This window comes from Neolamprologus brichardi, chromosome 16 (genome assembly GCF_056152115.1).
Source record: "Neolamprologus brichardi isolate AB-2024 chromosome 16, ASM5615211v1, whole genome shotgun sequence".
Taxonomy (NCBI): domain Eukaryota; kingdom Metazoa; phylum Chordata; class Actinopteri; order Cichliformes; family Cichlidae; genus Neolamprologus; species Neolamprologus brichardi.
Genome location: NC_142119.1, coordinates 11,683,515 through 11,698,968, shown reverse-complemented (window position 1 = coordinate 11,698,968; position 15,454 = coordinate 11,683,515). Strand labels below are relative to the sequence as shown.

Below are 15,454 nucleotides of genomic sequence, written 5' to 3'. Positions count from 1 at the left end.
TTTCTGACAGGATTTCAACAACATGTGAGGTACATGGCGAGTGTACAGAGATCTAAAACACCCTGTAAATCTGTTTAGATTACACAGTACTTTGTCTAATGACATGCTAATTGGGCCTCATTAGAGTGACAAATTCTGTGTGGCTTGTTGATTTTCTAGCCTTCCTGAGTGGTTATTAAGACTGTAAAAGTTTTGGAAACTGTTCTTTTTTGTAGGCGATAACATGAACAAATGTTTTTCACAATAAACATTTGCTGTTGGCTTAATGGGACTTCACACAAGAATTGACTAGCAGCGATTTAGTGACCAGAGACCTGTGGCCCTATGGCAGAGCTTCCCTGGTATGTCCCTTACCTGGTCCTCTTTTCTTCCCGATATACACTTGCAGACCAGCAGGGACACTTGTGAGGTGGGCTTGGTGGTCAGAAACACCTCTTAATGAGGGCATGCCACTGTCCCTCATCATGACCACCAATTGTTTTCATTTATATGTGTATATATTGTATTTACACATATATATCTTTTAATATCAAATGACCATATATACATTTAGTATTTATACTGTTTGTATTTATAGTACAAATACTGTAAAAAAAAATAGAAATTACCATTCAGTATTTGCAATATTTTGGTTAAATTCCGTTTTAGTTAAAGGAAATTCTAATAGCCACCCATTTTGCAGTTTACAAGTTGACCCGCTGCTACAGCTAAGCAGCACTTTTTATTTAACATGGACTTTTACAACTATTTTTAAGCTACATCCATAACATTAGTTATTGTATTACCTTAGCCTGCTGTTTATGTTAGCTGTTTTACACAGTCTGGCCAGTTAACAGAGTTAGAAAATAGCAAGTTTCCTTGTCATTGTTTTCTAGCTGAAATTCTTAAAGTATCACCTCTCCAGGGACCATGGAATAAGTGGGAAATCTACACTTTAGCTCCATCATAACCACAACCCCCCTATGAAACCCTACAACACAACCTACAGTGTAGAATGTAACTGTCGCAGCCTGCAAGTATTGTGATCGGTCTGTTCAGTATCATCAATTAATACTGTGAGTGGGAAACATGACCAAACTAATAAACGATCATGGTGGACTGATGGACTGTTTGACGTGTCCATCAGTGTGATTTTTAGGATGTGTAATATAGATTCAAGCTTCACAGCTTGCATATCATTGGCTTCAGTCTGTGGACTTGTTAAAGAAAGCAAAAGGGAATGAAGTGTGTGTGTTGGGTGTGTGTGTGTTGGGGCTAGGGTATATGGGTTTGTGGGGGTGTGTGTGCTGCCATTGTATTCAGGATCGTGACAAGACTGGTAACACTGAAAACAGCCCAGTGAATTTGCTGGTAAAGGCAGAGAGTGACAGTTAAAGCGTGATCTCTAACCTCATCTTTGTCGTCAGAAGAATACATTTTCCTCTTTTTCTCCCTCCTCCTTCACTAGAATAATGCATGATTTCATTTGAAGCTTGGCATTCCTCGCATTCCTCCATACTTTTCTTTCCTGCAGCTCCATTCCACCTTGGTGTGTTTATATAGTGAAGTAAAAGTCTGGATGATAGAGGCATCTGCTGCAGCAGTGACACATCACACAGAATACTTTTGTGGTGTCAGAAGAAAACTGAACTGGTATCTACAACTAATCTTTATCCGTAAATATGTATTTAAGAGAATGCACCCGGGACTGCCAGAGACAGAGGAGTTTGGAGTCAAAATATTCAAACATGCACGGTTTATTGCCCCTGGTCATTATTGCAGTACTCTAAGGAGAGTCTGTGAGCCAGCACAGTCTGTGTCTGAGTGTAAAAGAATAAGTGCACTGAAATTTTGTCCTCGGCATTCATGTGGGTTTTTCTAAAATCAGACACGTGGACTTCAGGCCCTAAGGCTCAGGAGTTATGACTTGGAGAGTTCTGTTAGTCAAAAAACAGAAATAACTAATAGAGTTCAGAAAACAAGAGTAATAATGGTATGAGACACCTAACTCAGTGCAGGCTCAATGAGTTGAGCAGATTCCTTCTTTGGTTTTTAGGTGATAGCTAAAACGGTTTTCAGACAAGCGCTTTACTGCAGTTTGTCTGTTAATCAGCAAGATTGAAAGAAAACTACCAGGCTGAATTTCTTTCAACCTGGTGGAGTGGTGGAGCATTGGCAAAATGAGAAGTCTGAACCAGGGTTAGAGTCTGAGTGCTGATTAGATCATTAAGCCGTTGGTTAACAGGAAATCCATTAACAGCTATTTATTTACTAGTAATCTGGTCATCTTCCTGGTTCCAGGAATTGCGTATACAAATTTAAACTAAAACAAGTGAATGTCAGGTATTTCCATTTCCGTTTCCATTTCTGCTCCACCTGAAAATCCGTAGGCAAATTAGATACCAGCAATTTTCACATCAGGAGCCAGAATCATCATGGTTTTTCCTCTGTGGTGTCTGATGCCTTTGAATAATGAATAAAACAAAAGCAGACTGTTTACTGTCGGCTTGTGCAGTATCTGCTAATGAACATTACTGCAATGGAACATAACTTCTATAACTATTGCTATAGATAGCAGTAGGGCTGTTCGATACAACAATATATATCGGATGACGATATGAAAAAAGTCTATTGCTTCATATTATGCTATCGTTTGTTTCGTGATGTTGTAAAATAAACTGTTTCTGGCAATATTTTTTCATCGTTATGCATTGTCGTTAGCAGCAACGACGGTAAAACCATCGTGTGGCTCCACCGTCCGCTTGTTTATTTTCCACATAAACCTTTCACAATAAAGCCGAAGAGCCTGTTGAGATTTTTCAAAATAAACTGAATCACGTGGAATAGTATGCAGAGTGTTTACGGACGAGAAGCTAAAAAGAGCCGTCAGGTGCTAAAAAATAAACCTTAGAACAGGCTTTTCCCCACAGCACGCCATTTATCCAAAAACCTCTCATGTTTAGCTGTTTTTTTGTAAAAAGATAACAATGTTAGCCTTTTCTGTAGCTATAGGGCATATAAGGTATCACTCTTGGCTGGAAGCAGTGCTTAAAAAATGGAATAAACACAAACTTTGTCCAAAAACCTCTCATGTTTAACTGTTTTCCACTTTTTCTTTGGTCATTTTAGCCTTTTTGGCCAGGGTGAAGGGAGTATCTGCCATCAAACAAGAAGACAGCTGCATGTAACTACGACGGTGTTTGCTAGTTCGCCTTACATGCATTAATTTAATAACGTGGTTAGCCTACTCAGCGTAAATTACACACGAACAACATTAAGCTACTCACCCAGAGAAGAACGGCTGCTGCTGCCATCATCATCCGTCATCCTTTCTGCTACACTGGCAGGGCTAGGGGCCAGGACTCTACTCTTCGGGTTCTTGGGGGATGTTGCCAACTCCGGGTCCGATAACAGGCACCACACCCACAGTAGATGTGCTCGGTGTGAGGTCTTGCAGCAAGCTATCAAATACGGTGCATTTCTCGGCTTTTTTAAAAACGCTATGCGTCGCCAGGTGTTTCATCGGATTTGAGGTGTTACCTCCTTTGATAGTATCACAGCATCACCTTAAAGCACTTGTTGCAGGCTGCTGAGTTTGCATCTTTTGCTGTGAAGTACAGCCAGACTTTTGACCGCTTCGCCTTGGGCATTTTTAATCTGTAGCTCTGCTCTAAAAGAACGTAGGTACCTGGGCCCACCTACTATCCTTGGAAAGGTAAAATGATTGGCTAGAATCTAAAGTGTATCATAGCTCAGGAAAAAAAGCACAGAAATAAAGCACCGAAATGTGTGCTGCTTTTCGGTCCGGTTACTGCAGTTTATGTGAGAACCCATCCCTACCTATATAGCAGCACTTTGTCCTAATTTCAATAGCACAGAGCACTGCTTACACTAGTGTTATTACTTTATCTTTAAGCAGATTTCTTGGTGTGATGTAAATTCTAGTGGTCATTTACTTTTTTTACTACTACTCTGAAAGGTACCAATGCAACAGTGACACATAATGGACTAAAAAGTTGTACATGAACAAACATCTGTCCTAGGTGTCTGCACCTATCTGGGTGTTTTCTCTTGCTTTGGGCCTTCCCATGTCAGCAACTTTAGCCTGTCATTGAGGTGTAAAATGTTAATTGCACAGGTCGCCAATCATTAGAGAAAATTTTTTTTGTAACAACTGTCCTTCTTTTTTTTTTACTTGTTTCTATTTTCTATTTAGAATTACTCTTTCATTTATTTGACAACTGCATTTGTTTTCATTCAGAGTGAATTTAATCCTGTTTTAATGGTTGATGGTTGGTTGCCTGGACATTTTATCACCTTGTGGCTACTATCTATTGCCACTTGTGAACAATGTCGCACATATTTTTCTTTTTCTTTTTTCTCTTCTTCAGAGAATATGGAAATTATAACATATCTACAAAGAACTCTGTACTTGAGTGAAACTGTGTTAAAAATAAGGACAAAAAATAAGGACACATGTTACTTCAGTAGCAAGGATGACACGCAAGGATGACACGCAAATTTGTCAAGCGTTCCTCTTTTTTTTTTTGGCAGGGATAGCTCAGTAGGTAGCACGGTGGCCCCATGATGGGAAGGTCGGGGAGTCGAATCCACCGAATGGCTACTCTGAGGTACCCCTGAGCAAGGTACCGTCCCTACACACTGCTCCCCGGGTGCCTGATTAGTGGCTGCCCACTGCTTAACTGAGTTAATGGGTTAAATGCAGACAGAGTAATTTCCCCACGGGGATCAATAAAGTATTATTATTATTATTATTTTCCCTTTTCTGTTAAGGAAATCTTTTTAACCACTCACCATTAGACATTCGACTCAATGGACAACGCTTCTTAGCTTCTGTGTTGATCGAGAGCTACACAGTGTTTATTCCAGCTGGAACCAAGATGCCCTTTCTTTTGTCTTGGGATTAATGAGCATCTCCCACTGGTTCTGGTTTTGTATGCTCACTTTTCTGGAGACTTTTCTGGAGAAAATCTCAGAGAAACAAACTCAGCGATTTCTTTGCCTCCTGTTTCGATGAGTCATTCATGCCTTCAAATGCCAGCATAAATGGGCTATAGTGATGTCATGAGTGTCTTGAGACACAACCAATGCAATCGCCACAAATTAGGGTTGAGTTGTTGTTTGACTCTCTGCTTTTTATTGTTGTGTGTGTATGATGTCCCATGGTGGCAAACACTGGCATTAACTCCATACCAGAGCATCCCATGTCCTCCACTATATTTATCGCTTTTCAGCCCCCCCCCCCCCCCTTTTTTTTTTTTTTTTTTGCAATTGTTTTCCAGTACCTAGTTTGAATATTTTTAAGGTGTAGTTGTGACAGCATGACTCTCCAGATGCACAGAAACAGGTCTCCCTGACAGTTGTGTATACCCTGCGCCAGAGATCTGCCTCACTGCGGGACATGAAATACCAGAGCTTTGTTTCCGCACACTCAAGGCCTCGGCAGTGTTGACTCAGTATGAGAGTGTTTGTGTTCTTGCATCTCTCGCAGGGCTGCTGCCTGCAAACACAGCAGCTGGGTTTCTCTCATTATCTCCTGAATTCACAAGTTAATTCAAGGTCTGAGAGCTTGTTTAACAGCCAGCGCTCGTCAGCCGCCTCATCCTCCCTTGCTGGAGACACACTCAGATGGCTGTGCGTGTTAGTGGGTTTAAATGTGACGCAATGGTGGAGTCACTGTTGTTTCTGTTCAGTCCGTCTTTAGTCAGAAAGTAACTTATACAAGAATGTTTTGTTAACATTTCGAAATAAGAAAAAGCTTGGTGTTAGGGAAACCATAATATGATGCCATTTTTTCTGCCATCTTCTTTTTGGTGTGTCCTGAGGATCTATGATTGCAAGTGAGCAGATGCTATCAATGGATTGAAGGCGGCTCTTTGAAGGAAATGCAACAGGCAGGGAGAGTAAGCAGAGATCTGGCCGCCTCTCATCACAAAGGCATTTCCTCCTCAGCCACTTCCTGCTAAGGAGCAGTCGCCCTTAAAATCACAGCAGAGGCCCAGGCTACGCTGACGGTCAATATGAGGCCTGTCATTTGGTCATCGGGCTGCTTTTATTGCTGTGAGGAAAACATCTTTAACCTTGTACAGTAGGTGGTTTTATAGCCCAAAGCATCATTAGTGGCTATCCACTGCAGTTATGTTCTTTACAAATGGTGTACTCTCCTTTTTAAAGTAACAGCATAAAAGGGAAAAAATGATGAGCAAGCAGGAAGGCAGGGTCTGTTTCAAGCCACAATCTGTGATCCAAGTATATTCAAAATGCTAAATCCAATCTCACTGTTAGTAGCAGCAAAACCGGATTTGATTTGTTTTATGAAGCTGGAATTAAAGAGTCACAGAGTAGTACACAATACAGACATTTCACCAGTCCAATGGGACATTTCATCTGTAATATGAATTGATTGGCAACTGTTCAAATCCACCCCAAAACTTGGGGCCAGAAAAACAATTTCCTACGGTTTTGTACTTGAAAAATAAAATAAATGTGTCATTAATGTAAAATCACAATCTGTCATATGTTTAATTTATTAGCAGGCTTTGTGCTCAAGGCGAAGTCGTGTTTAATTAGCTCACCGCGCACAGGCTGGTGTTGGGATTTTAAAACCCAACACCTATGATCCTGTTACCGGTGGTACTTGTAAATATGTGCACCCAGACGTTCTGAAATATTCATATTTTGTGACAGTAAACATCGAAGCAATAATCAGCCCTGTCTCTTTAGCCTTGGGTCTGCTTAACATTTAGTGCTAATTAACAAATATCAGCCTACTTAAGGCTGAGTCCACTCATAAAGTCACTCACGCACTCGTTGTCATGGTTTTGAAGCAGATATTTTGTTGCTAGTGAACGTGAAGGTGCCTTTGGAACCAACTTATATGTTTCCAAGTGAAACGGGCAGTGTTGGAGTTGATATTAGTTAATGTACCTGTCCTCTTATCCAGTGGTTTATTCGACTGTTATCATTAACACTTGCTGCGTTTCTTTGTCATTTCTGACAGCTCTACTAATCTAGGAAACTAATTTAAAATTACACATGCATAATTAGCATACTGGCATGGTCATTTATAAAGGCAAACTGTACCGGGATTGAAATTAGTTTATGTTGCAGTATAGACGCTTGCTTAACAGCATATGATAACTCCACCCCAACTGCTGTGCAGGAAATGGATGCTGACACTAAAAAAGTTGTCGTGTTGTTTTTTTTAATAACATTTCTGTATGCTACAAACCTCATACAGACATTAAAGTTAGAGAGTCTGGGAAAAACAAAACATTTCATAACTAAGAGCCACAGGGAGAGCACATTATTTCTAAACTGTGGGGTTTTCTATAATGAAGATGCCCACTGTGCCTTATAAGCTGTTCAAAGGCTCTTTGTGATTTCCCTGTGAATCTGTAATAAAAACCAGTTGGCACCAGCATTTTCCTGAGGGACATCCACCCTACAGGAAGTGAACGGCTGAATAAAAGGAGTGGCACGGTTGACAGCTTTGCAGAGCACTTCCTCTGCAGGGACCGTGAAGGAAAGGCTGAGTGACTTGACTTTTTCTTCAAGCTGAGATGTTCTCCCACGGCCGCTGCAGTGAACTGAAGTGTGGAAATCGGCTTAAGGTGCCTCAGCAGGGTCAACTATCTGCCGTTCCCGCTGCCTGCCTAAATTGACCACTTCACTGCCCTGACAGGAAATGAGAGCAGAGGTTGGAGAATGACGGATGTGATTATAATTCTATATTCATGGCCTTGGTTTGCATCGGAAGAAATCGTCTTACGCTGCAACGCAGTTAACACTTCCTCCACCCACTCCCCCTTCTCCTCCTCTTATCCCTCCTTCTGCAGACAGTTTATAGGACAGAGCAGCAGACAGCCTGAGGGCGGCTGGGCTTTAACTGGGCTGACAGTGGATCAGTACCATTAAACAAGTACGCAGAGAAAGACAGCAAAACAAAAGATATGACCAAATTATCTCTCCTCGCTGCCTGCAGTACAGTCCACTGCACCAGAGTTTATTGGACGATTTTGAACCTGTTAAATGGGATGTGTAAATAATTTAGAGTTTATTGCTTGTTGCTCTGTAAAGATGTATTTTAAGGATGTACATTTTAAAGCTAGAAGCCAAACAGTAGTTAAAGGCGACAAGAAGTCTCTTTTTGGACATTTACACTGGGGGAAATAATTAGTTGATCCCTTGCTGAGTTTGTAAGTCTGCTCACTTTCAAAGAAACGAATAGTCTCTTATTTTTATGGTAGCTTCATTCTAATGGAGAGAGACAGAATAATATAATATTCAGAATATCAGTCAATTTAAAGCTTCAGTTCCCTCAACAGACTTTCTGTAAAACTGAAGTCTGTAGACTGGCTAGGCCACTCATAAAGTATTTTTTTTGCGTTAGCCACTCTTTTGTTTCCTTGGAAATATATTTTGGGTCATTGTCATACTGGAAGATCCCCCAATGACCTATCTTAAGTGTTCTAGCAGAATGAAGGAGGTTCTTGTCCAAGGAGGTTCTTCAACTCCAAACTGGAGTTGCTACTAAAGTTTCATTGTATTCCTGATAAACCTTTCTTTTGGTCATTTGGTCTGTGCAATCACAATTTCTTAAATTCCAAAAAGCTAGAGTTTTTTTTAAACCCTTGCAGGGCCCTTCTGTGTGTGGAGTATGGGTTTTTAGCATGTTTTTTCTCAGGGAGCTCCGGTTTCTTTCACCTTTAAAAACATGGTAAGTTAATGCTGTCTGTCTTGTCCCAGGACACAATCTGAAGTTCATGTCAGGAGTTTAAACTTTTCGGTTAAATGAAAGTTGAAAAAGGTTCCAGAAACTAGAAAATACGTTGAGAGAATGAATGTTTGCACATGTATTTCATAGATGATTTAATGCTTGCTGTAGCTTTAGACAATAATAGAAAATGTATTTTAAATGTCAATTAGATGAACAAAGCTGCCAAATTTGTTGAAAGTCAAGAACAGCCTGAGACTGTATACCCCCACCAAGGCTGGAAATAACCTCCACTCTAAGCATGAATTAGTCCCTGGATCCAGATACGCTTGATATTTTCTTGGAAACTGTCTCCCACTTTTTCCTATTTTGGTTCTACTAACTCTATTACCTTGCACTTATGCAGCTTTATGCTCATATACTGTACATCTTCATCAAGTCTTTATTTGCTCAAGTATTTCTGTCCACACACTTGGTTTGTGTGCATTACTCTTTTCAGAGAGCCTTACTTAGCTGAACTGCCTCCACGGTCAGGCTTTAAGTCTTTACATAAAATTCTTCACAATAGATGAAAATAAAAGACTGTTACTGTGTGTTCTCTGGTCACTTGTTCTGCATTTATCTGTGTCTGTTCTACTGTGGCTTAGAGGAGAATACCAGCCACAGCTTTCCTTTTTGACACAATCCTCCCAATGAGAAACATGAAATTGTGTGAAACTGTTATGGAAGTCAGTTAAAGCAGTTACACTTTGCAGAAATGTTATTAGAAAAAGTCTGGAGGGAGAGTTTTTGACATGTCGTTAGCAAAGAAGCCGGCTGAGCCTCATTATGGCCTCTCCAAGCGCCTTATTACCAGGCAGCATGTTGTGATTTGCATGAATAGAGTGTTCTTGATGCGCTTTCTCAGATATACATGCCAGAAGGACCTCGCCCACCATTGTTTTACAGTGTTAAACAGTGCAGGGTGGTCAGGCTGAGGTTTGGATAGCTGCTGCTGCTGCAGACCACCCAAAGTTTACATCTGACCTCACCTCACCCAGGTCTTCCCACTCGTTTCAGATGAAATCCAGACAATATGCCATTGAGCAGAGCATACTAACATTGGTTTTGAGTTAATAGTGAGAAAACTGTCTTTAGGGCTGGACTAATGTGGATTATAGTGATATTTTTGGATTAAAGCTAATTTTTTTCTTCATGAACCTGTTTGTGCAGCGGTTTATATTCAGAAATGAGCTTTAAGGATGGCTGGAAATCCAATAAGACATAAGATAAAACAATAAATGGGGACACAAGTTAAAAAAATAATAAAAATAATGGTCAAAAACATGAAGCTGTACTAAAAGAGGAGATTTAAAATCTGTATAAAGCTGTCACTACACTCTGCTCCTCTCAGAGCCTCATTAGGCTGTTTCAGCAGCTCAGAGCTGCCAAGCAAAAATGTGCCCCACCAGAGGATTTTGGCCTGAACGTTGGAAAACCTAAAAACGGCTCGTGCAGATGACCCAAGGGACCCACTCGCTTCATCCAGCAAAAAACTCAGACATGGACTATATTTTGGCACATGAGCATGTAGTCTTGTGTAAAGTCATAAGAGGCATTCTTATAACCAATACAATTACAACTAGTGCTACAGCTTTAATATTGGTGTAATGTACATGAGTAACCATCTTAATTAAAATTGCCTCAGAGCTGTTGTTTTGGCCAATTGTGGGCAGCAGAAGTGAATTATGATACAATCATCATAGAATGCAATATTATATCACTTTTACTGGTGGCAAAAATGCTCATGAATGGGAATCTGATACTCACTTCATTTCATTGCACTTGGTTATCTCCAACACCGGAGAAAATACTGAAGTGTTTAGCTGGTCTACTGGCAGTTCCCCTGAAAAATGACTTTTAAAAAATTCTGGCCAGCAGAGGCCAAAAATGAATGTGCTAGACTTGCGTAAGATTCCATTCACACAAGTCTAGAGACCGGCTGGCGTGTACCTGGTAGGGTCGTAAGTATTCCTCAACTGCTTGCTGGCAGTTGCAGTGAAATCAGTTGTTAAGTTCCAGTCACACAGCACTAGAAACTAGTCAATCCCCCAGTAACCACCATTCATTAGTGAAAAATGTGTATTCCTCGGCAAATGTTTGTGCGATGTTGCTTGCTGTCACTTGGTGAAGTGGTCACCAGTAGGGCTGCAACAGTTCGTTGCCATAATCGATGATGTCGACTATGAAAATTAGTCGACGTGAAATTTTATTGTCGACACGTCATATACTATTACCGCGTAAATGTATTAGTATATATTAGTTAATATTTTTATTTATTTATTTTTTTTCTAATGATCCTATTGAGTATTGTTAAAAACACATTTGATTATTTTCAAATTCATATGTTTCCTAAGTCATTACTTTAATTTTCTGTGAGACGAGACAACAGGGTGATATTCACAGGTGGGCAGACCTGAACATGTGAGGAGCTGGAGCCTAGAACAGGAGGTTTGCCGACAGGATGAGAGTTATTGAAATGATCGTTGACTAATTTACTAATTGAAGAAAAATTGGCAGATTAGTCGACTACCATAATAATCTTTAGTTGGTGGCCATTTCTTTAGATGGAAGATATCTCCAAACACTCCATTTCGTGCTGTGCCTCTCTGAATCATGAAGTGAACATGCATGTATAAGCTGCAGTACCAGCAGGGGAGATCATATATTTAAAGCCAAGAAGCTCCTAGCGACCAAAGATAGTATGAAGTACAATCCTTCTATGTTAGTAACGATTAAGCTAGGCGGCTAATGTGTATTTATATGTAAATGTGTTAATAATGTCTGTTTAAGCGCTTTCCCTTGATATTTTTCATTTTGGTTTGAAATGAAATATTTCCCTCTGCTGTTACTGAGCTTACTCAGCTTCTGCATGTGTGACTGTGTTATAAATAGGCACAGTGGACCGATGTATCTATTATATGCTTGACCTTAATACTGGTTTGAACAGAGACCGTTCATTAAAAGTTGCAAGTTTAAAATGTATCTGCTGCACCAATGAAGTGAGTCTCTGTTTCTAGTTTGTATCACACTTTTTCGAGTTTCACTTAGGTTAGGTATGTAGCGAGTGTTTGCAAACAAGTCAATATCTTCCATGCAGTCTGCTAGTGACTTAAACAATCTCAGGGAGGGTTTTGGTGCAGCATTTTAATTCTGATTGTGACTCAGCGATGACCAACAGCTTCTAGCAACCACTCACCAACTGGTTGGAGAATGCACAGTTTTTCCAGAGACTGCTAGGGAGTTTCCAACCATTGTAAATGAGGCCTAAGCTAACAAAGAATATAACATTTGTGGGCCAGACAACTAAAAGAGGTAAAAATTCTAGTTTAAAAAAAAAAAGTAAAAAAAATCTATCCCAAATTAACTTACAGTCGGTGAATATGCTTACCCGTATTTGCAGCTCTATATGCTAAGAATTTCCATGTACAACCTTCCCACAGCAAACTGGCCATATTGTTTGACAAGTATTTATCTTGTTGAAAACACTAACTAAACAGTAGCCCCACAAGAATGTGTCAGTGTTTAAACTAAAGACAATAAAGTCATTTTTATGACAGTAGTGATAATGGCCCTTGTTGCTAATGTACCTTAAATTCCATTGCCCAGCCTGTGTTAACAATGAGAACATGGCACACAGATACAGTTTTAAGGGTTATAGCACAAAACAAAACCATATTTAATGTGCTAGAGAGTAATGAAGGTTAATCACGCACACCTTTATGCATTGCTACAGCTATAACGTGAATCTTTGTCTCCCAGCAGGATAGAGATTAATCATAAGCTGGTATTTGTTGAGCCTGTTAGGACCCAGAAACTCTGCATGTGGTTTTATGGGGATACTATAAAATAGCTGATGCTGCAGCTTTTATATACCAAATTAGTAATTTTGCTTCAATGAATGGGCTGCTAATGGTTTCCAAAGCATAAGACAGTAATTTCCCCTGATGTTCTAAATGTCAACAGCTGACAGTGGGAAGCTGTAAAGCTGTGACTTCTTGTTTTGGAGCTAAAATCAAACTTTAAAAGCAGAACCTAAAGCAGAACAGCTGTTTGTTTGAACCTCTTTCTATCCCCTTTGTGTCTGAAACAGTCTGTATATCTATGTTTTATGTGAAGCAACAGAATGAACTGAACTTGAATCTTTAAATGCTTCAATGAGTGTGATGTAAAGCAAAGAACATACATGTCCTGATTGAACAAATTTAAACTGGAGCGCTCAAACTTTAGAGTCCCAGTTTAATTAAGCAGTAACACACGTGGTGCACATAAGATTCAAAGAAGCCTGTAAAACTTTGGCTGCAATTTTTTTGATCTAATGTTTGGTGTACGTGTGTGAGTTAGAAGCACACCAGGGTTGCATGCAGCGGTCTAAGAGGATCTCCTGCTGTTATGTGATGAAATGCCCTCAGTCAACTTTTTCATTGCACATTGTATAGGTTTCCATAAACTGTATTTGTTTTCCATTAGAAATTCTGATTTAATTCAGTAGATCAATCAAAATAGTTCAAACTAAGATAACTGTTAACAAAGCAGAGAACAGGAAATTGGCTTTACCAGATTTTATGAAGGTGGCATTCAAAGCCATGAATATTAACATTGTATTGATGTTAATGATAGACAAAGTGTGTCTGACATCTGCCAAAGTTAGCTGAAGCCAGAATACTGAAATGGTTCATATATGGTGCTTTTGTACTTGAGCAATCGAAGCACTTTACACAAGCTACAACTAAGTGTTTTCTATTTAACATTCTCACACAGATGAACACATCAGAGCAAGTTCAGTATCAGGATTCTTTGGCATACAGACTGGAGCAGCCATGGATTGAACCACTAACCTTCAGAGTAGTAGATGACCTGCTACAACTCCTGCGCCACAGCCCAGTGAAAGACTGGATGTTTGCTTGTATAGTGCAGTACAGCTGCAAGTCTTCCTTGGCCTCTTCCTCCTTGCGCTTTATGCCATCTTTGAGCTGACTGTGTTATAAATTATGGATTACAGTGAAATGCCTGGTGTCTCTCAAACTGCTATGTTCCACTGACCCATATCTGCTGTTTGCATTTCTTCACGCTCCTGTTCTTTAAGCCTTGTGTTTATATTGACTGCAGTGGGTTTAAAGTCTTGTCTGATGCCTGGCAAGGACTGCAAGAGCAGACAGAAAGTTATACTAAACGTCGCATGATGCATCTACAAAAAACAAGAAATATTACAATGTGTGGAAATATGTGCCACGTGTAACTCACAAAGAGAAAATAAAAGTCCAATTATTCTATCCTAAAACTATATCAAGAGACATTTCATTCAATATTTGGTATTGCGCTAAAGGATGTTGAACACAAGGTATGTTGTATCGTTCACATTTTCCTGTGTGAAAATATAAACTGCTTCACAGACAGACACACAGTTACTACAGCAACTGAGCTCTTAAAACGTTTTTTTCGAAGCACCACAGACATGCTGGAGCATCAAAGGTGAATGAATCAGTTGCTGTTGTTTCCACCTGTATAGAAATGCTGTTTACAGAATAGTTTCAGTTTTAAGATGAAACTATATTTGTAGGAACTTTTTAAAGATTCCTGTCTTCAGCTGTCCACACCTAATAGTGGACAACAGTGTGAGTGTGCCTTCTGTTGACCAAAGATGAGGGAATATTTTGTGTTTTAACTTGATCATATCTGGCAGCTGACTTGTCCCCTGAATATAACCCTTCTGCGTTTTAGATTTTAGAAGCTCAAAAACAAGATAATCTCTTTTTTCTTTCGAGTATGTTAATTATTACAGAAATAGTCTTATCACTAAGGAGAAGATTAGTCTGAATAAATAAGATAACATTTATGAAGATTAATTGCTACCATCGCCCAGGCAGCCAAAACTCATGCGTGTGCTTAATTTTGTATTCTACTGATGTTTCTTTTCTGGGCTGAATCTGTACATGAATATCCTGAACTCCTGAAAGAGCATCAAAGAGTTTTAGGAGACTTTAATCATCCAAATAATTTTGAACATCCACTATATCTGTACACACTGGTGTTTAGTTTGTCTTAAAGAAGACAGAAAACCAAAAAGATTCAGATTAAAAGATGGTTGAAAATCTTACTATGAGAGGACGCGTTGTTATATTCTAAATAATAATTAATAACTGCTGACTCAATATATTGTCTGTCTTACAGTGATCATGGGAGGCTGTTGACATCTGATCTCCCCGTTAGCTCAGAGGACGCTAGAGTAGCTCGAAAACACCGCTGGGTGTGCAGTCACTGGTCCAAACATGGCTGCCCATCGAATCAGAGCCACGACGAACAACAACGCTTCCCTGCCTCGCTGCAAATCAGAGGGAACGCTCATCGATCTCACCGAAGGAGTGTCAGAAGCCAGTCTCACCGACGTCAAAGGTCAGCAGGCCTGAAAAGCGTATTGGAATTAATGACACAAGAGTCATTTATTTCTTTTTTCTCTGCTTTTCTCTCAGGTTTGAAGTACTTTACTTTAAATAAGCTGATTACAATTTTTCAGAGATAAACTTTGATAAATAATACTTTTAAGTGCTTTTTAGGGTAAATTTTTCAGTATTGTTAAAACTCGGAATAAAGTTTAAATAAACCCCAGACTCAGTAGTGAACTTCTTTAGATGCAGACTCTGTTTTGTAGTTGTGTTTATAGGGATTATAGGCACTATCTTTGATAATTGTAGAGCTCTC

The 15,454-nt window shown here is 39.6% G+C and overlaps 1 protein-coding gene across 2 annotated transcripts in view; it reads left to right on the top strand.

The window, feature by feature from the left end:
• The window catches only part of LOC102779698 (SH3 domain-binding protein 4), a 45,309-nt gene that overhangs the window by 6,886 nt on the left and 22,969 nt on the right, over window positions 1-15,454 (top strand). For both annotated transcript variants that reach the window (XM_006806001.3, XM_006806002.3), the window contains exon 2: window positions 14,927-15,148. In XM_006806001.3, the coding sequence (XP_006806064.2) occupies window positions 15,025-15,148 (124 nt within the window). In that variant the 5' untranslated portion in view covers window positions 14,927-15,024. The remainder of the gene's footprint in view (window positions 1-14,926; window positions 15,149-15,454) is intronic.